The sequence below is a fragment of the Lepisosteus platostomus genome, chromosome 18 (assembly GCF_059453375.1).
Source record: "Lepisosteus platostomus isolate fLepPlt1 chromosome 18, fLepPlt1.hap1, whole genome shotgun sequence".
Classification (NCBI taxonomy): Eukaryota; Metazoa; Chordata; class Actinopteri; order Semionotiformes; family Lepisosteidae; genus Lepisosteus; species Lepisosteus platostomus.
In genome coordinates this window covers 11,016,605-11,037,708 of record NC_142628.1, presented here as the reverse complement: position 1 = coordinate 11,037,708, position 21,104 = coordinate 11,016,605, and the positions used below count along the sequence as shown (strand labels likewise).

At 40.4% G+C, this 21,104-nt stretch overlaps 1 protein-coding gene across 5 annotated transcripts in view; it reads left to right on the top strand.

The window, feature by feature from the left end:
• Window positions 1-21,104, top strand: part of lrp4 (low density lipoprotein receptor-related protein 4) — a 95,766-nt gene that overhangs the window by 58,121 nt on the left and 16,541 nt on the right. For all 5 annotated transcript variants that reach the window (XM_088612050.1, XM_088612052.1, XM_088612049.1 and 2 more), the window contains exons 3-16: window positions 1,377-1,493; window positions 4,475-4,588; window positions 6,177-6,293; window positions 9,625-9,753; window positions 11,514-11,633; window positions 11,751-11,876; window positions 12,095-12,220; window positions 12,712-12,846; window positions 13,701-13,826; window positions 14,133-14,363; window positions 15,386-15,542; window positions 16,243-16,460; window positions 19,609-19,785; window positions 20,656-20,781. In XM_088612050.1, the coding sequence (XP_088468176.1) occupies window positions 1,377-1,493; window positions 4,475-4,588; window positions 6,177-6,293; window positions 9,625-9,753; window positions 11,514-11,633; window positions 11,751-11,876; window positions 12,095-12,220; window positions 12,712-12,846; window positions 13,701-13,826; window positions 14,133-14,363; window positions 15,386-15,542; window positions 16,243-16,460; window positions 19,609-19,785; window positions 20,656-20,781 (2,019 nt within the window). The remainder of the gene's footprint in view (window positions 1-1,376; window positions 1,494-4,474; window positions 4,589-6,176; window positions 6,294-9,624; window positions 9,754-11,513; window positions 11,634-11,750; window positions 11,877-12,094; window positions 12,221-12,711; window positions 12,847-13,700; window positions 13,827-14,132; window positions 14,364-15,385; window positions 15,543-16,242; window positions 16,461-19,608; window positions 19,786-20,655; window positions 20,782-21,104) is intronic.

The window sequence follows — 21,104 nt, the reverse complement described above, 5'->3', positions numbered from 1 at the left end:
TGATGGGGTGGTGTATTGTTTTGGTCCATGCAGACATTATGAATCTCTGCATGGGTATTTTTCATGCCGTAGTATAGAATCAATAAAACCAAATCAATTAGTTTGGTTGCAAGAGTGTGTAAATAAAGTTATAATCCTTCCTTGTACCTGTTGCTTACCGAGATAGGCTTCATCTCCTCCATGACCCCGAATTAGGTAAAGTGGTTAGCCCAGTAGGGACCAGTTCATTAAAACTCTGCTTTACTTGACTGGTAATCATAGTGGAAGCTGACTGGTGAGCAGATTAAATTAATTTCTGCTAGAACCAAGTGCAATTTCCACTATAGCCTGACCATAAGTATTTTACTTTTTTATTCTCCTTCTGTGGTGTTTTAGTTAACCTTTGCTTTATTGTTAAAATAAATTGGTGTAAATCTATGGAAGGCATTTGCTCTTTTTCTGGTGGAAGGTAGAAGATATGGGAATTGGATAAACAACATCTTTCCAGATGTGCACATTTCACCTTGGTTTTGTGCTGTAAGTATGTCCGTACTGAACAGGTGCAGGTTTCTGCAAATCAAATGTTATTTCTTTTGCAAGGAAGTGGTGATGTTTATTAACACAGGCCCTTTAATCGATAGGTTGTAGTGTTGCAAAAGATATGTATTCAAACAAAGTATCTGAAGAAGTGGCTAGTAACAAGTACTTGGTTGAGTGGCCATTAGACAATTTAGGGATTATGTTAACAGTTAGACCTCTGCTGCATCTTAACAGCCTTGAGACTCAGCAGCGCCTCTCCAGAAGATGGCCTGTAGTGGTTTGTGTGGTAAATGTAGCTGAGGTATTGTAAGTGCATGTTTATTAGCCATAAGTGTCCCATTCATGCATGAGTATGCAGGCAGATGCTGAGGCCTTCCCCCTTGAGACTTTGCACTTTGAATGCCAGGGAAACGGCAAAGTATTCCATTAAACTCTTGATTTCTTCACCCCCAGTGGTCCCAGGGTTTTTAGTTGCCTTCTCATGTTCAAGTCGGTGTTTAAAAGTCTCTTGCACATAGCATAAGAGAGGGCTACCTCTTGTTGTGTAATTTTGGGGACAGCAGTATTTTTGCTATGGTTTTCCTGGACCACTCAAGCTCTCCATGGTCTCGGAGGCAAAATGCTGTTCTTTTCAAACAGTATGATACCGTTCATTAGAAATTAGGCCTCAATGTTTCACGTTTTGAATTATGGCAAGACTAGCCATTTTCTCTGAGGTACAGTAATCAGCGAACAGAACAGTGGTGCTGTATTAATCTGCAGTGTTAATTAACATGGCATCAGCTGTGGTGGTGTAGAATTCTGTGAGATTCTATGTAAATAAGTCTTCACCATTAATGACACCTCCCTCCTTTCAGTGCTCCCCACTTGCTCCCCCTTGGACTTCCACTGTGATAATGGCAAGTGTATCCGGCGCTCCTGGGTGTGCGATGGGGACAACGACTGCGAAGACGATTCGGATGAACAAGACTGCCGTAAGCATTTCTCTTTTTCTTTGTGGAGTAGCACTTGTTATGTGAAGCTGTTTATGATCTTTTAATGTAAAGGTTAAGAATAAAAAAGCATGCTTAATATTTCAAAATCAGCCCTCTTTTTATTAAAGATTATGATTTTTTTGAGTCATTTCTTCAAAGAAGATGTGTATACAAGAGCCGGTGACCAGTGCAGCCACTGCACCTGTCTTCTGGGGATGTTATGGGTTGACCTTTGCCTGGAGCAGTGCTCAGTGGTTGATGGGACACAGCTGGAGGAGACAGCTCATAGGGGGCTTGTAAAGGCTGGGAAATAACACACAAGGTACACAGCATTGTGTCTTCATGTAAGCTACTTGCTGTTATCAAAGCTTTCTGGCTTTCTGAAGAATGCCTGATGCAGGAAGAGCCTTGTGCTCTGGTTGCTGTGACAGCTCTGTACCTTATTCTGTCGATTCTAATCTCTAGTGACCTAGACGTTACCACGCAACCAGGACTGCACTGACAACACAGTACAGACCGTTACCATGTTACTGCATACCTCGGCGATATGCAGAGTGACAGTGGTTGTATGGTAGTTCACTGGCAGCTGCTGTAAAAAAACACTACAGACTATTCGCCGCTACCACAAACGTAACAGCCTATAGAAAAGGAATTTTGGCTGAGAGATATTAATATAACAAAAGAGTATTTGAACCAATCACAATGGACAGTTTTTGACGCCTCTCAGTAGGTTTTGTTTTTCGCCACAATATGCAGCAAATGTTGTAGCTATGCAGTAATCATACTGTGCTGTAATGGGCCATGAGTCGATGTTGGTGCACCCGTGGTCACTTGACAATGCCATGTAACCCCTCAGTTGTGCAGGGGTATATCAGGCATGCAAGGTGGTCTGACTTCATTCTCCATGCTTTCTAAAAATACGACCTGAGTGTGGAATAAAAAATCATTCTGTCAGGTGTGCTGTAGCTTTATTTTTAGTAAACGTATTATTTGTTTGGTCTCTATGGCTTTACCAGGGGTTTGGCATTTGTGACGGAGCAATGCATGGATCAGGGAAGTAGAAAATCCCACCCTCTCCGATGGGAATAACAGATATTCAATCTTAGTTTACCTAACATGAGGAATTTCTATACTTCTCTTGACTGAGGAGGCCTGTTTTCTTCCCTTCCAGTGAAGTACATTTTGCCTTTTTTATATTATGGATTTTTTGTACCATCTGTTATGCTTTTTAGGTCTGTGATATTGGCGGGCCGATTCTTGCTCATTCCAAATGTACTTGTAGCCAGCTTTTGTGGACATTTGCCATTGCAAGTATTGTAAATTCAGAACATGCTGCGCCTGGGATAAAGTAGTATGTCTGACCCATATTTTAAAAATCCAGACGGAGAAAGTGCAATGTTACGGGGGTCTGTCTGGCACGAGCCAGTGATAAATTTTTAATTTGAGTGTGCAGTACAATTTTCCTTTTTGTTTTGTCTCCTTGTTATTATTTAATGCATTTTCTCTCTCTCACCCCTATGGTTTTTATTATTTAAAGTGCTTTAAGAAAATAACACATGCTTCAATTGAGCTCAGCAGGATGTAAAATTTTAAAACAACCAACAGTGAGTAACAAGCCTGAAACGTACCTTGTAAACAGTAATTCTTCAAGCCAAATGATTTGGATTCATCCAAGCTGTAAAATATATACTTTATGTGGCTTTGTTTTTGGTTTGTTTTATGTACGGCAGATTTTGTCTTTGTAAGCATTATTGTAAGGGAACTTAATCAAGCTACTGTCGTCTGGCTTTTTTAGAAGTTAAGAATCTTGTAATAAGGAGCATTTACAGCATCTTAAGACATAATGGCTTTACAAATGAATAGCTGCTGATGACTTTCCGTCTCCGTCTGTTCAAGTTTAATGATGTTAATGTGATTTTCTCAGGGTTATACTGGTGTCTGTCCTCGTGTTTTTTAAGTGGAAAAACATAACAGTATGAAAGATATTTTAAATGATATATATTGTGTATTATTATTATTATTATTATTATTATTATTATTATTGAACCTATATCTTAATAAATGTGTTCAAGAAGAGAAGGAAAAATAGTGACACTTGCTTTGCCTTCTACAGATGTGTTATTTGTCACTTTGTGTACAAGGCTGGGGTAAACATCAGGGATGGAAAAATAATAGCTCCCTAGTGATGAAAAAAGGTGATAGTGTCCTTCTATGTGAAGATCAGTACAAATGGAGATAAGTTCAGTCTGGGCCATTGGTGTGTCACCTGACTACTAATCTGAAATAAAAAGCCAGGCCAGAATGTTTTTGATGAAATTGTTTTAGTCACAGGATCCACAGATCAGCATTGGAATTACCAGTTTCAGAATATGTGACTTCTTTTTTCCAGTTTTGGACTTCTGGGAAATGCATTTGTTTTTTAAATGATACTGCTGTAGAGAGAAGAGAATGTAAAGTCAGTTTACAAGGAGAATGAGTATGTAATGACAGTATTGTTTAAGTTTCTTAATGTGTCAATAGGAGTCTAAAGGCCAAAAAGTATCATCATCCATCAGCTCAATGCTGAAGTATTTACTTCAGAGGAAATAAAGCAGAGTAATTGCATATTGATCTTCTACAGCCAGTGGAGGGGAGTGTGACAGTCCCTTTTATCCTTGTACTGTGTGTGGTACTCAGAGAGCACCTGAGTGGCCTAAAAAGGCTTTGCTACCAAGGACAAAATGAAACCCGTTATAGAGTACCTGGTTTTACAGAAAACAAAATGCTCTTGATGAAGGTATAGACTTCCACAGGTTACTGGCTTCTAATATCTCAAAAAGGACCTCAGCCTGCCAGGTTGAGTTTAATGACCCTTTCCCTTGATTATGAGGAGACTCAGATAAGGGGTCAGAAGGAGGCAGCAGCTCACTTGAAGTGCCGGATCCCGAGTGAGGTTTCAAAGAGCAGCGTTTTTTTTAAACTCTTTTTTTTGTCTGCTCCAGCTCCCCGAGAATGCGAGGAAGACGAGTTCCATTGTCAGAATGGCTACTGCATCCGGAGCCTGTGGCACTGCGATGGAGACAACGACTGTGGGGACAACAGCGATGAGCAGTGTGGTGAGGACCTGCTTCTAAAGCCCTGCATTTCTAGGACTGCTGTGTGGGCAGCTTTGTCAATGGCCGCCGCCTTTTCCTGTTTTCCCCGCTGTCTGTGACACTGCGTTTTCACCGAGGGCACATACCCTCATGAGAATGAAGTATTTTTAATCATGCAGCCGTTCTAGTAATTTCAGATTTGTTACAGTCATTCCTGCGGGCTAGATGGAAATGACATTACTTGTCTAATTTTAAAAATGGGCATGCAAACTGACACTGATGTCAAAGACGAGTTGAGGATATTGGGTTAAATGGTTTTCCCCCTGTGGAACTTCATAGAACAGAAGGCGACTGTCCTTCAAAGACATCTGTTTCCAGTTCTTTGACTAACTTTTTTCGAGAAGCTCACTTTTTTTTTTCAATGGCTGCTTTGTGAAGGCTTTGGAAACCCAAACTCCCAGCTTGACTGAAGTGCTTATCTTGGGAGTATTGCCTGGTCAGTGCTGTTTTAGTGTCGGAAAGTGTTAATGGACATCTTTCCTTCTCTTTTCTTCCTCACCCACGTGGTCTCTGTAGCAGCAACCAGTTAACATCTGACCAGTTTCTTTGGAGATGACATTGGTTTCAATGTCATTGCTTTTTAAGCCCCATAATGAGGACTCCTCTGGCAGCTCCCACTAACTGATATACAGCAATTAATTAGTTCCATCCATGTAGCGTAATGTACAATCTATCCAGAAAACCAATTTGAGAGTCAGAAGTTGGCATCTCTGTTGCTTGGATGTGAAAAACGATGCACTGATGTCACCCTTGGTTATTCACTATATCTCGCCAATCCTGCTTGTTTTAGTTACCTATTCTTGTTTTACTGCAACTTTCCGGTATATAGATAAAGCAGGTGGAGGAAACAGCTTGGAGCTTTTTCACTGCTGGTAAATTACACAAATTTAAACTAGAAAAGTAAAATCCCTCATGGGTACATAAGCAGTCTTCATCTGGAGATGCCAGTTTGATACTCACTATGTACTTGAGTTGTCTTAGTGTGCCGAGTTTTTAGAGGAAGACTTTTAGTTTCTCACTGTATTAGTGGTTTTTTTTTGCAAAATTAGAGCCACTTTTTGATCTTTGAGAAAAGGACCAGTGAGCAATGGAAAATGTATGTAGTATAGTATCAAATCCCCACATTGTCAGCACCATCTTCAGTGGAATGTCATCTAAACCAGGAGACTTGCACTTTGGCAGAGATTGAGCCGTTGCTTTTAACTTCTACAAGGTTACAGCAACATCTAAAAGCTCAGCCTATTTAGGACAAAATTGAAGCAAATTCAATGGGTTTAGAAATCCTTAATCCTGACCAGGTCTGTACAGGATTAGGTGAAGTATAAAACTGTGAAAAATCTTTGAAAACTTAATTAACCTGCACAGGGCTAGAGAGCCATCCTGACAGTCCTTAATCTCCTCAATAGAGGATTGATTCATTTTCTCATGATCTTATTGTTAATTGCCAGATATGCGATTAATCGTGTTTGTAATAGAAACTTTTTATGAGATAACCACCATCTGTTCATGAAAAGTTATTTAAAAATGGTCTTTCCCCACTTTTTTCCAGACATGAGGAAATGTTCAGATAAGGAGTTCCGTTGTGCTGATGGGAGCTGCATAGCTGAGCACTGGTACTGCGATGGTGACACGGATTGTAAAGATGGGTCGGATGAGGAAAACTGTCGTGAGTATTGCTCTCTTGAAGCTGCATTTTAAAAGATCAGTAAATCAATGCATTTGCATTTTCTACCGCAGACTACAGTGTAACAGATGGTTAAGTCCAACAGCGCTTGGTAACAGCTCACAAACATAATTCATCTCAAGTTTTTGAATGCAAGATATAGAAACAGTCTAGGGAATGGTAATGGGAGAAAAAGGAAAATTTCAGAGCCCAAAAAAATTCGAAACATGCATTTGCTAATGCAAATCAAGGCAGTTTCAAGTGACTTTTGTTTCTTTTCCATGAAAGCCTCACAATTCTGTTATAAATAGCCTACTGTATTTTGTCAGGGTCACAGCTTAATATACTGAAGACCCTAAATTTTATTTTTTCCCCACAGAATGTAGTGATGAAACTGCAGATTACAGGGGATAACAAAACCAGGCTTCAATAAACTGGTTTAGTAAATTTCTGTGATGTAGTCTGGCACCTATAATTGGTTCCAGTTAACCTGAAGATTTCATTTTACAGCTAATATGAAGTTGAATCATTGACTTTCCTCTCCTTGCTTAGAATAACATTCTAATTTATTTTAATCTAATTTGTAAATGTAAGTGTAAGGGATAATAATAATAGTATTATTTATTTAAGCACTGACAAATCCCAATTCCTGTATACCCCATGCAAGAGCTCATTGTCCTGCTGAATGAAGAAATGGGAATCAAGATCTCAAGAAGAAAAAGTCAAAGTAATATAGTATATTGACATAGTAAGAAGTGTCGTTAATCCTGAGGTGAATTTAGCTTTTGGGCCTAGATTAGGGCCTTTGGCTCCATTGAATAATGGGATAGAGCTGCAGCACACACCTGGGATAAATGAGTGCAGAGCGCTCTAAGTGAAAGGAGCTCCATGTGAGGTGGAAGAGCTATTGACAGAGGTGCTCAGTGGAATTAACTGTGCCTCTGAGGGCAATCAAGAGGCTTGTAAGAAGCCAGCTGGAAAAGTAAGCGAGTTCCTCTGTATCTAGACTCCGACAGAGAAGGAGGGAACCCCAAACTAAACTGGCAGCTGCTGTGTTAAAGATGGTAGTGTTTATGCAGCAGTGCCCCCTGACCAGATGGGTTCAGATGGGAAAGAGAGTTTTGGCTCTGTAGAGTGTGATCACTTTGTGATGAAAAATGTACTGGAAGTGGCGAAATGTCACTTCCATGATTATTTTGTCATCTGGACTGTTGGAGCTGAAAGCAGTTACGTCAGGTAGACCTCGCATAGAAAATTGGAATGCCTTAGCCTCCGGTTAAGAACACTTCTGGAAAGAAAACCAGAAGACAGCAGCTTCCCCAGGACTCAAGGTTGGGAGCCACGGCTGTATTTATCAACTTTATTGAATAAATCGTCTTGGACCTGTTGACACTAGTGGAAGAAAATTCCATCAGTCATCCATCAAAGTGCGTTGCATTAAGTATTTGTCTTGTCATAGCAGGTTTCTGGGGCTTTTTAAATGAAATTCCAAAAAATTGAATCGAAGTTACCTACGGATAGGCCCAACATCACTCTTAAAACAAATTACAGAACTACAAGCTGAGCAATATCCTACATTCCAGAGGGCACACGTGTATACAATAAATAAATAAACAGTAGATCAGTTTGACTTTTTGTTGGCTCTTATTGGGGAAAATAAGAGTAAGTGCTGACTTCTAAGACTGGCAGACTTATTCTTCAAAAAGACCTCTCTAGAGGACTTCAAAGACAAGCCGAAACAGCTCCATGCTGTCAGCTGGCTAAGGGCAGGCCTTTCATCTCTACAGATAAAGGCCCTGTCTGCAGATAATGAGTATTGGCAGGGAGCTTTGCAATTGAAAGCTCAGTGCTCATCACTTGAGGGAATTGTTACGATTCTCTATTTGTGTCCATATTTTGAGCAGAAGCACGTTTGCATGGGTATTTGAAGGAGGAGGAGGCTGGTGGGTGGTTGTATTGGTAGGAGGTGAGATGACAAATCCCTGCCAATATCATTCTTCGGAGACTGTTTAGAAGAGTTAGGAAATGGGGTAACAGGAAGGTGATTGCATGTTTAAGAAGCAGTGGTTATCTGGAAGTGTCCGATTTGTCATTTTCTTTTTTATAATGAATATTTGGATGCAATTTAGTTACCTGTATTTTGGTTTCACAGTAAGCACTGATCCCCAGATGTGCTCATCAAAACATGTAGTAGCACCGGCCATAAAACAGCAATATTTTGTTTGATCTGTAGAAGAGCAATTAGCAAAACATGTTATTAAACCAGAGGAGCTTGGAACATGCGGTTGTTCAGTCACCTGTTTTGTTTAATTCAGCCTCATGAATATGTACGGATAACCTATATGGATTTATGGTCATACTTGCTAATGCCCTAAATCATCCTGCTATAAGCTGTGGTAGTTTGAAATGAAAAGATAGAACTTCAAAGGAGAAGAACCACAGCCTGTATGTTGATCCCTCCTTTGTCACTGTTAAGGGTGTGTGCATTACTGCAAGTTATGAACTTCTATAGATACATTTACCATTCACTGATTCACACCCCCCCCCCCTTTGAAAACATGAGTGAAGAGCACTTGTGCATAAAAGATAAATATTCTATTTCAAAGCAGTGCTTTTCAAAGAGTTAAGAGAGGAAAGGATAAAAAGCGACTTTGTACAGTACAGGTGGTGATACCATTCTTGGTGATACAAGTTTTTTTTCAGGGCCATGGTTGATTGTATGTTAATAGAAATGAATTCTGTGTACATCTGTAAAGACCAGCTGTTGTCACTAAAATAAGCTATTTCAAACAAAACACATTTCAAAGTTAGCTTTTTTTGTTTTAACATTCATTTTTAGGTAAAGGAGTTGTCTGAGTCAAGAGTGAAATTGTAACTTTTTTTGTACAGGAATTACAAATAAATTTAATATTGGCATATGCAGCACACCATTTATTTTGTGGTGCTCACGGTTTTGTAGTAGTTCTGTAGTTTTTGCTTAAAGAAAATCGTCTGTATGGTATTAAGGTTTGTGGTCAGCAACCTTACATGTTCTCTATGAAGTTTGTAATGCTCTGTGTCTTTAAAATTTTCATAATTTAGTTAGTAATTAACCGATCTTAATTTGACAGCAAACGTTAACAGCCAAAGACTGCCTTTTGAAATGTTGCCCTTTTACTTTTCAACATTTTTAAGGCTTAGTTAAACATGAGAATTTGTACAGTTACATGTGCCATGTACTTTTATTGTGTTTTAAATGTTTGATTTGTGATGCAGTTTTTTAAATGAAAAATCTTTAAAATGGTGACTAATTATGCATCATTGTTTTTCCCCCCCCATCACCTATTCTGCTCAGCCTCTGATGTTCTAACTGCAACGTGCAGCGTGGAGGAGTTTCAGTGCGCCTATGGACGGTGCATCTTGGACATCTATCACTGTGATGGTGACGATGACTGTGGGGACTGGTCTGATGAGTCTGACTGCTGTAAGAGCCTATTCTGAGGACATTCTATAAATCCCAGCATCACGCACACTGTGTATAGTACACTGATTAGAGGCTCTTTTGACAGCAAAACAGTTTTAGGAACAATTTACTAGAAATAACTTATTACAAAGCTTTCACCTCAGTGCAAGAAATCACTTGCCAGATCAGCTGCTTGTTTTATGTCTGTGGCTTTGTACATGTTTGTGTTAACACTAGAAACCTCAATCCTGCAGTTTTGAATAGTAGTGATATCCCGTGTGCAACACTGTAAGGGCACCCAGGAATGTTGCTGTACTCTTAGAAGTACTGTTTAACTTGACTTCCAGAGAGGAGAATCTGGACACTGTCCAGATACTCCATCTCCCAGTCAGCCCTGACAACCCTTCTCTCACCTCCTGTCTACAACCCCAACACTCTTAGGTCAAATTCCAATTCTGGACTAGTTGAACATGCAGCTGCACAAACTGACAGAATTACAGTGTTAGTACGACCCATTGGAACAGGCCGGTAGTTAACACAGATGAAATCTGCTGGTGATCCTTCAAATATGTGGATTGCAATATAGTTATAATATCCCTGTAAAAGCTATTATCTAACAGCTACACTTAAGTTAATTTTCATGGCATCTCATTTGTCCAGTAGTATAAAGTGCACAACCAACAGAGACTGTGTCCACTATGTCTAAAAATAGTGTATGCAATTGTGAATATCTACAGGCATAGTCATTTACTTATGATTTATGTTTTCTTATATAATGTCTAAATGTATGTCTGCTATTTATGTTAAGTATGTACAGGTGGTGTTTTCTGAGAAAAGCCCGTTTAATTGGCCATATAACACAAAAATCACAAAGTCAGTGGGTTTCCTGTCTGTAGTGTTCAATTTGATGTCATTGAGCATTTGTGCAATTTATATCAAATTTAAAGACAATACTAACATGGACGTTTATTTAGCAATTAGTTTTAAAATGACTTTAAATTGTACCCTAAATTTACTTTAAAATGTATTTCTAAAATACTTGGGATGACATGAAGGCTTGGGATTTGTTTTATTATATGACCTGTTTTGACATGAGTCCGGTATCCTGTGTTTTAACAATGGCATTGCCGTGTCTTAAAATTATTTGGAAATAAGTCTCTCTGCATTCGCTAACAATAGTGAATGCAGAACAATTAATTCTTCAGCTTTCAAGTGTACTGTAGGAGCATCAAGGATTTCTGCTCTAACAATTGTCCCTAGCTTAACAAAAACTAATTTTAATCCTCCCACAATTTTTTTTAATTATCTTTGGTTGTGCGGAGTAAGATATTTTACATTTTTGAGAAATTTGAATCGACTTCAAAGAAACCCCCCCCCCCCCCGAACAATGTGGCAAATTCACATTCCACTACAGAGGATACATCTTCAAATAGAATTCCTTGGCTTTGACTCTCTGTTGAAGATCCATCAAGGGTGCTTTGTTTGATCATACAAAGTTATACTTGGTGCAATCCTGAGCTTCTTGTTTTGTTCTTTGCGCGATGCGTCGATATGATATTCTTGCTCTAGGCGGATGTGGTTGTGCCCAAGCACGCAGCAGAGGGGTCAGTGCTCTTAACAAATCCCCAAAATATATTGAAGAATGATGCCAGGCTTTTGTTTCCAGGTTTCAGCCCAGAGGATTATTCTCATTGTCAAGTCAGGTGTTGGGGGGGAAAATGGAAGTTGCAGGCGGATCACGCTTAGGCCCGTTCACAGGTGGTGGTGTTCTTCCTTTCCAGCCTCACACCAGCCCTGCCGGTCTGTGGAGTTCATGTGCAGCAGTGGGATGTGCATCAACGCTGGCTGGAGGTGCGACGGCGAGTTCGATTGCGACGACCAGTCCGACGAGAAGAACTGCTGTAAGTAAAGCCTCCCCTTTCGGGGGTTTGCCTTTTCCCCGTGGAAAACGGTAACCCGGATAGGACCGGCCGGGGTTCCCCACAGCTGTGTCTCCTCACCTCTGCTCCTCTTTCCAGCGGTCTCCATGTGCACTGCCGACCAGTTCCGCTGCAAGTCGGGGCGCTGCGTGCGGTTGCTGTGGAGATGCGACGGGGAAGATGACTGTCTGGATAACAGCGATGAAGAGGGCTGTGAAAATACTGGTAACTTCAGTGTTCTTCAGCACAGGTCAACCTTAAAATCAAGCAAAGATGTTAAAAAAATTAAAGGGTTAATATTGGTCACCTTTTTTTTTAAACGTAGGCCAAGCTTTAGGTAAACCTACAAAGGTGGGTTTCTCTTAGCATTACATCTGAGGGCTCAGTGTGAGGCCTCTCCTGACTTTTCCTTGTACGAATAATGTTCCATTTTTCCCTTTCAGACTCTCCTCCGTGTGCCCCGGACCAGTTCCTGTGTGGGAATGGGCGCTGTATTGGTCAGAGGAAGGTGTGCAACGAGGTCAGCGACTGTGGGGATGGCACCGATGAGGGGCCCTACCAAAACTGCCGTGAGTGCTGTGCCGCAGGGTTAAATATTCAAGGACGAAGATCGTTTTAGCGTGGCAGAGCCTTTTTGTTACATTTAGCTGCTCAGCATGACATCTTTTTTCAAGACACACTCCTTATTATTGGTATAACTGAGAATGTTCAAGTCCATGTGAGCAGGAATTGGGATTTATAAATTGTATCCACTTCCCCTCCCCTGGTTACCCTTTTCTTCAAAATGTCTTTTTTCAAAATGTTTTTGTTATATTTTGTCTCTCAGAAGACTACTGTTTTTGTGATAGAAGTTTGAGTTGGCAGGACTGGTGGAAAAGAAACTGTCTGCACTCTCTGCAGTTCTGTTCAGTTTCTAAAAGCATATTAAAAAAGATTTCAAACTTGGATTCTGATGGTCTTTTCAAGCCCATTCCAATAAAGCACACTTTCAAAGTGTTAAGCAGAGTTGAGGGTTGAGTCTGCTGTGGGTGACCTTGTATTTGTCCTGTTCCCCCCCCAGGTCCAAGGTCTAGCGAAGGTAGCTGCAATCTGAACAATGGCGGCTGTTCTCAGAAGTGCCATATGGTTCGAGGATTGGTGCAGTGCACTTGTCACACTGGGTACAGGCTGATGGATGATGGAAGGTCATGTCAAGGTAACGGATCCTTAGTATATCCACTGCCGCGGTTTAATTAGTGTGCGGACGTTAATTGATTTCAATTCAAATTTTCTGCAGCCTAATCTGTCTCGGCATCCTTACACTTCAGAAATCATGGTGAACAAGTATTTCTGTTGATAAGTTTTAAATTTGGTGTCACTGAAATATTCCCAGAATGCTACAGACCACTTCTGCTCTCTGGTTTAAAAAGCTTCGCACTCACTTTGACAGCAGCTAAAACATTTGTCAAAATGTCAGAGAGTTTAGACTTTACATTTTTTTTTATGCTTAGTGAGTCAGTCAGACTTGAAGCACATGTTTTTCAGAGTGCTGTCACCCTAGATTGCACATTTCAGTTTCCAGACAACTCAAGGAATCGCTGGTGACATGAGAACATTTTTCATACCCTTTGCTGGTTTCCTTTCAGATTAATGGCTTTTTTGGAGTAAATCTTTACCAGCAGAAGGTTGATTTGCTGAGTAGCTTAAGAAGGGAAAAATTCCAGATGCTTCTGAAAAAGTAATTTGATGTCACTGTATTGGGGATAAACAAAAAAATGGATAGCTGTCTTTGACAGTACAGGACCTTAATTTAACGGATGGTCTTAATTGACACAATGAAAGAAGACGAAGACAGAGTATTATGCAAATATCCTATTTCGTTTTTATTTGTTGCCGTTTTTCACCTCTGAGCCATTGTTCCTATTTTTAATGAACTGAAAAGGTATTCAGCTGTGATGTCAATACACAAAAAATGGGACCACTTGCGAAACCCCAGTTCTGTCCTGCTCTGTGGCGGAATGCAAAAGGAATAACCTCTGAATCTCCTTTCGTTCTCGCCCTACATTGAAGATGTGGATGAATGTGCAGAGGAAGGCTACTGCAGTCAGGGCTGTACCAACTCTGAGGGAGGCTTCCAGTGCTGGTGTGTGCAGGGCTATGAGCTCAGGCCTGATAAACGCAGCTGCAAAGCCTTAGGTAAATGTTTGGTTTAAAAGACTCATTTAATAAATTGAATATTGAATATGTTGTGTATTTGTGTTTATCCCTCGACCTATGATTAATTTAGTCTTAATGTAGACTTGGGAGGAGGTGTTAAGTGTTTTTTTCCCTCTTCCTCGTTTGTAAGTGCTAGCAGGGTTAGAATTTTCTTTTCAACTTTCACACTAGATGTTTATTGAATTTGAAATTGTTTAAAGAGATGGAAACAGTTTCTTTTGGCTTCAACTTTGACTTAGTTAAAGGCAATGCATCTTTAGAAGTTTGCGTCTTTTTTCCCTCCAGGGCCAGAGCCCGTTCTTCTGTTCGCCAACAGGATTGACATTCGTCAAGTGCTCCCCCATCGATCCGAGTACACTCTGCTCCTCAACAACCTTGAGAACGCCATTGCGCTCGACTTCCATCACAGCAGGGAGCTGGTTTTCTGGTCAGATGTCACACTGGACAGGATCATGAAGGCCAACCTTAATGGGAGCAATGTGGAGGAGGTGGTGTCCACAGGCCTGGAGAGTCCAGGTAGGCTGTGGCAGAGAAACCAGTGTCAGATTAGGGTTAATGATTTGAATTTCCTCGGATGGGCCAGGTCTTAAATCATAATTAAGCTTTTGCAAACATAGCCACTGAAAATATTGTGGAAAATGGATCTGGTAGGTACAGGAGAAATTCACTTTTCTTTGATTTTTGTTAGCGAGTTTTGTACTTAAAAGCAAAATACAGACAGGAAAATCTGTAAAGAAATTACAGGAACACATACAAATCATATAGTGCTTATAATGCTTTAAGGTTAAAGAATATGTTCAGATGGTTATTTTCCTGTCTTTTACAGTAGTGTATGTAGTCTAGTTTAATTAGATCTGTTAGTCTGCATTATCCAAATGCATTGAACAGTGCATTTAACTTTTTTTTACCAGTGTTACAAAATTAAATTTTCCTACATCATTGTTCATGCTCTGGTCTTAGTAAAGCAAAATACCTGTACTATAGTTACAAACATTGTAATATGCATACATAAAAAGTTTAAATACAATAACTGTCATGGAACCTTAGAAAATGAAGTGCATAAAGGAATCTAATTTTAAATCTTAAAATTGATCTTGGTGGGTTTATTTGACCCTGTGAGAGAGACTTTTGCATTCTATCCTGTTGTGATAAATGTTTGTAGCCATTTAGCTCTGCAAAAAGGTAATCCTTCATTTTCTAACATGGATGTAAGCTTCTCTGACTTTGACAAGGTTGTGAGAAATTGGTGTTGATGGAAAAGTAACTTAAGAAGATAAAAGGCTTTAGTTTTATCATGCATAGTGTCTGGTGAAGTCAGAAGGTCCAACATTTGCAGAATCGACTGAGTTGTTTTCCTTCTTCTATAAAATTATCACTGTTGACTCTGATACTGTTCACAGATTACAAAGGCATACAAGCTGAAGAATTGACAGCAGGAGGTTACTGAGGGTACATCTAAATTAGGGTCTATTTTTATGGTGCTCCAAGAGAGAATGACAATACTGGGGAAAAAAAACAGTTGCAATGTGTTCCCTTAGGCGGTCTGGCCATTGACTGGATCCATGACAAGTTGTACTGGACAGACTCTGGCACATCGAGGATTGAGGTGGCCAACTTGGACGGAACCCACAGAAAGGTTCTGCTTTGGCGAAACATGGAGAAGCCCAGAGCAATAGCTCTGCACCCAATGGAGGGGTAAGACTGCACAGAAGAACCTTGAGTAGGTGTAAGGCCATATGTACTTCACTAAGGGACACAAGGTGTTTGGCTTTTTCTTTAACTTTTTTCCCCTTTCACGTTGCCTACTGTGAAACTCGAATGGTTTCCACTTCAGGTTACTGTAATACTTCCTCCCTTGTGATTTTCTTATTTTTAACCTTCTTTAACTAATTTCCGTAGTCTTTAGTGCGTCACCAGACAATGGAGTGACTTTTTGTTTTCTGCTTGGTGTAAGAAGCAATCACTCATTTCCCCTCCTGAGCTGAATAAACACCCTGTGCTCTCATCCTGTCTTTACCAGAGCTTTGTACCTCTAGTTCTGGTCGTCCCTTTGTCCAGACTCCGTTCTCTTCCTTCAGGTCTGTTGTCCAACAACATTCAGATCTCTCCTTAGTGTGTATATCTCTCTCCCCTGCTGTCTTGATGAATCAGATGGATCGCCTTGTCTGGTCACACTACCAATCTATCAGTTGTCTCTAGAAAATAGTGACAGACTTGCTTTCTAGATCTGCACTGACTGTCTACTTTGCACCATGATTTTATTTTTACAGGCGTAATTAAAAAGTACAATTTTTTATATTTGCTAAGCCGAGTTAAAAACCAAATTGGTACATCACCTACATAGGAACGGTTGAATGTGTGTAGAAAATCAGCTGTTGGATTGAAATGTTTGTAGGAAGATTTACTGGACGGACTGGGGTAACACTCCCCGGATAGAGTACGCCAACATGGACGGCTCCAATCGCCGGGTCATTGCCGACACCCATCTCTTCTGGCCCAACGGCCTCACCATAGACTACGCTGGCCACAGGATGTACTGGGTGGATGCGAAGCATCATGTGATTGAACGAGCGGACTTGGATGGGAAGAACAGAAAAGCCGTTATCAGCCAAGGTAAGAGCAGCTATAAAGGGCTTTTCAGCAGAATTATCGGGATGGTTCTGCAGCTACTGTGACATCTCCTTCAGGTCATACTTTTCCTGCAAGTGAACATTTTTTTTTAAAGAAAACTGCTTGCAAGTTTAATTTCCGCCAATGCGTTTGACTGTATGCTGGCACAGGTTGTTGAATATATGCCAAAACCTTGTGCATCTTACAGAGATGTTTTTTGCCTCCTTGTTTAAGTGGCAGTTTGTAGCAGGCTGATAACAGGTCCCAAAGCTGTAGTTTATTTCAGTTAACTCATACCTACAGCCAAAATATTACGTTAACTTTGAATTTGTTACATGAAGTATTCAATTGAAAAATCCAAGTATTAAAGGTGTCGTTTCAAGTATTTCTGTATCTTTTTATTGGATTTTCTGCTCTTTTTGTTTTGCTGCACATTCTTCTTCTCACTTGGTCACTGATGAGTCATAATTCATATTTTGTCAATTTTCTTTCTGTTGTAAATATGCTTGTAAATGTTTTAAGATCGCTTACACAGCAACACCATTTTGTTAAAACCATTTGATTTTTGTTTTCATGGACCTTTTATTCTGAGTGCGTACACTAACAAACTAAACTACGGTGTTTGATTTCTGATTTCTGTATATATGAGAAAACATCATAAAGTATTGAAAGGAATGAAAACTAAAACATGAATCAAAGGACACAAGTGGAAACAATGTGGAAGTGCATTTCAAACTGACAGCTGGAGGCACTTCTTAACTTTTGAAGTTACCTGTAAGAATTGTGGGATTATGAAACAAGGTATCCAACCATGTCGTTGAAATCAGTCCCTGATTTCTTTCAAGAAACAACTGAATGAGATTATGGGATCAGTTAACTTCTAACTACCAAATGGGCTAGATGACCCAAATAAGCTGCCTCCTTTATACCTGTTCTTATGTTCTTAATTAGCAATCTCTTGCCCCTTCTTAATTGGGAATCTCTTTGTCCGATTCCTTATGCAATATGTTTAGAATCATGATTAACGTGAGTAAATGTACTTATTACTCATCTAATGGACTAACATGTATAACAAGCCTGAAATGTAGCCCTGATTAAAGGTTAATAATGTATATTATTTGTAGCATACAAATATCATAATAATCATAGTGCTCATCGATTAGATTTCAACTAGGGTGAACTAGGTTTGGTGCTGCATATATCAGTGAAATGCATGAGCCTGGCACAGTGCTAAACAGTAGATTGACTGGTGTGTTTTTTTCACTGCACAGTTCATTTCAAGGCCAACCTCACAATGTCAAAAAAATGGTTTGCTCTCATGAGATCTAAAATTGGTTAGATCTCATTTCAAAGTGGGATTGCCTCTCGCTTCTTGTGCTGTCTTATTCGCTCCACAATGCGCTAGTAAATTCCAAAGCTGGAATTCCAAAGAATATAAAAAAAGACCAGCTGAAAGTTGCTGAATAAAGGGGATCTCTTAATGATGTGTATTATGTGGTATAAGAGCCTGTAATGATGTGTTCCTCTGAGGACTGGTTCTCACTCAAGCCTGCTGTTTGCTTAGACAACAGATTGTACAAGTCAGATGTGTGTGTTCAGCATTTGCCCGTGACTGTAGCTGGAGGCCCGCCAGCCTGCGTCTTTGATGCGGGAGTGGCCGGGCTCTCTGAGGGGCCGCCGAGCGGAACGCCCCGCGCCCGCGTGCAGACAGACAGCGCGCACCTGCACCTGCAACACCAGTGGGGACCCCCGCCCCCCGGCAGCTGCTGCTCCAGCTGGCGCAGGCCTGCGTGTGCGTGGCTGGCCTGCATGTGCGTGGCTGGCCTGCCGCAGGGCGGGCGGGGAGAGGAGCACCGGCAGAACCTACTCCTGTATCCCTGCCGCTTTGACAATTAATAATTATAATAATTGCCTACACTTATATAGCGCTTTTCTGGACACTCCACTCAAAGCACTTTACAGGTAATGGGGACTCCCCTCCACCACCACCAATGTGTAGCCCCCACCTGGATGATGCGACGGCAGCTATAGTGCGCCAGAACGCTCCCCACACACCAGCTCTCAGTGGGGAGGAGAGCAGAGTAATGAAGCCAATTCATAGAGGGGGATTATTAGGAGGCCATGATTGGTAAGGGCCACTGGGAAATTTGGCCAGGACACCGGGGTTACACCCCTACTCTTTTTGAGAAACGCCCTGGGATTTTTAATGACCACAGAGAGTCAGGACCTCGGTTTTACATCTCATCTGAAGTACGGTGCCTGTTTACAGTATAGTGTCCCCATCACTATACTGGGGCATTAGGATCCACATGGACCGCAGGGTGAGCGCCCCTTTAACACCTCTTCCAGCAGCAACCTTAGTTTTTCCCAGGAGGTCTCCCATCCAGGTACTGACCAGGCTCACACCTGCTGAGCTTCAGTGGGTTGCCAGTTGTGAGTTGCAGGGTGATACCACCCCCCTTTTTACTGTCACCTGGTGCAAGAGCAGTGATGCATGGATTGTGGTTTTGTTTACAAAACAAAATTAAGGCATTTTAAAAAAGGTCTTTTCTAAACAATAGCAACGTGAGTGCCATAGAGCAGATTGAAAGCTCTGTATATGTTCTGTGCTTGAAAAGAAATTCCAGTCATAAGGGAGGTAGGCGGTTCTAAATTTAGGGTTAAATTACCAAACTTTAGTAAGATTGTCATGCTTGTGTTTATTAACATTTATCTGTTCATCTAGTTGCTGTGTTAAGATTCAAATCTAAATAAAGGCAGCTTTCTTAAAAATTGTGGAGGAGGAGGCTGGATTTTTTTCCAAATTCACACTTGGCCTGAAACCTCTGCTACTATAAATCCATTGAGTTTCCCTCCTAAGGAAAGTCCAGATAATTAGAACCAGACTAATTCAGTGCAGGTCCTCTAAAGCTGAAACATAGTGTAGTGACACTGAATCTTCTGCGAGAGCCTTGTGTCTGAAACATTTCTTTGCAGCAACATGTATTTTCAAGTTATCATGCTGAAATAAATTTGAAAAAATATTTCCTTACATATTTTACAGATAATACAGCCATATTTGTTTCACAGGTTACTTGTGTGAAAAGCAAATTAAAACTACAGCTTCACATGCTAAGCCTCTGTGACATGTTTTATCATTTTCCTTTTTCAGGTTTGCCACATCCCTTTGCCATTACAGTGTTTGAAGATAGCCTGTACTGGACAGACTGGCACACCAAAAGTATTAACAGTGCTAACAAGTTCACCGGAAAGAACCAGGAGATAATCCGCAACAAACTGCACTTCCCCATGGATATCCACACGCTGCATCCCCAGAGACAGCCAGCAGGTAGTTAGGTCCATTAAGAACAGACAACCGTGGACAGAGAGCTCATGTTTGGGGAAAGGTGGTCAGAAGCAGTCGCGCACGCATCATTCCTGAGAGGTGTAGGCTTTGCATCTGTCGTCATGGCCCGGTCTCATCTTTGATTCTGTTCTAGAACCAGGTTTGAGCAAAACAATTTCTGAAAGAGTTAGGGCTGATTGACAGAAAGGGTCCTTCTGGCTGTCTAAGCTGGTCCTTGAAACGCGTATTTTAAGCAGGACGAGTTAACTTGCCTTCAGTTTTTCAGCAGGTTTTAGTGGAGTAGTTACTTCACAAGAGGAGAAGCTGCAGGACATGATGAGGGGAGCTTAGAAGCAATTTAAAACTGATCAACAACAACAAATAATTAAAATAATTCTGTGTAACCCTTCCTTTACGTGAAGCGTTTCTTAAATATTTGATGGTTCTTGTCACATGAGTGCTTCATTCATATTTATTGTATAATAATTGCTCAAGAGACTAATTTCATGGGAATTGCATATATGGGGAAAAAGGGTCATTGTATACGATTTGCATTTCTCAAATTTAACCTCAAGCATTCTGCCAAAACTTACTTATTTTACACATATTGAACACATTTCTAGTTGGTTCCACGCTGACTTGTTGTTTTGGAAGCTTTTCCCAGTTTAAATAAGTGGTTTGATGCATGAAATATACAGTACAGCTTCTTTTACAATATTTATAAAGAGAATTTGTCTATTAAAACAAAGACATTTGTTTGCTTCCTGGCAATACGCACAGTGGTATTAAGTGTTTTTTCTCTTCTTTATACCATAAAAAACTTAAAGTAACCCTTTTTTTTGTCTGAGAGACTCTGATCTATTTTTCCTACAGGTGGTAGAAATCGGTGTGGAAACAATAATGGAGGCTGTAGCCATCTTTGTCTGCCCAGCAACAAAACATACACCTGTGCTTGCCCCACTGGCTTTAAGAAGATAGATAACTTCAACTGTGCAGAAAGTGAGTATACCATTGAAAATTTCTACAAATTAATATCTGTCCTCTTCCAGATTTTATACTGGGAGGGAAATCCTCAAAGCCATTTATTCCGGTGTCTTCAGTACCATTGTTTTTCTTAAAGAAAAGTTTAATTTCCAGTTCAAATTTCTTGAATTGTTTATTCTTGATAGCTGCTTTTGTTGATGTGCAAAAATATACAATCTTTATTTGTTAATGAAAATCTAACCTGCATACGTTTGAGGCACAACATTGGGGGGAAAAAAGGACAGAATTGTTTTTGATGTCTTGTAGAAATAGAATGGTTTTTCCCCACTTGTTATTGA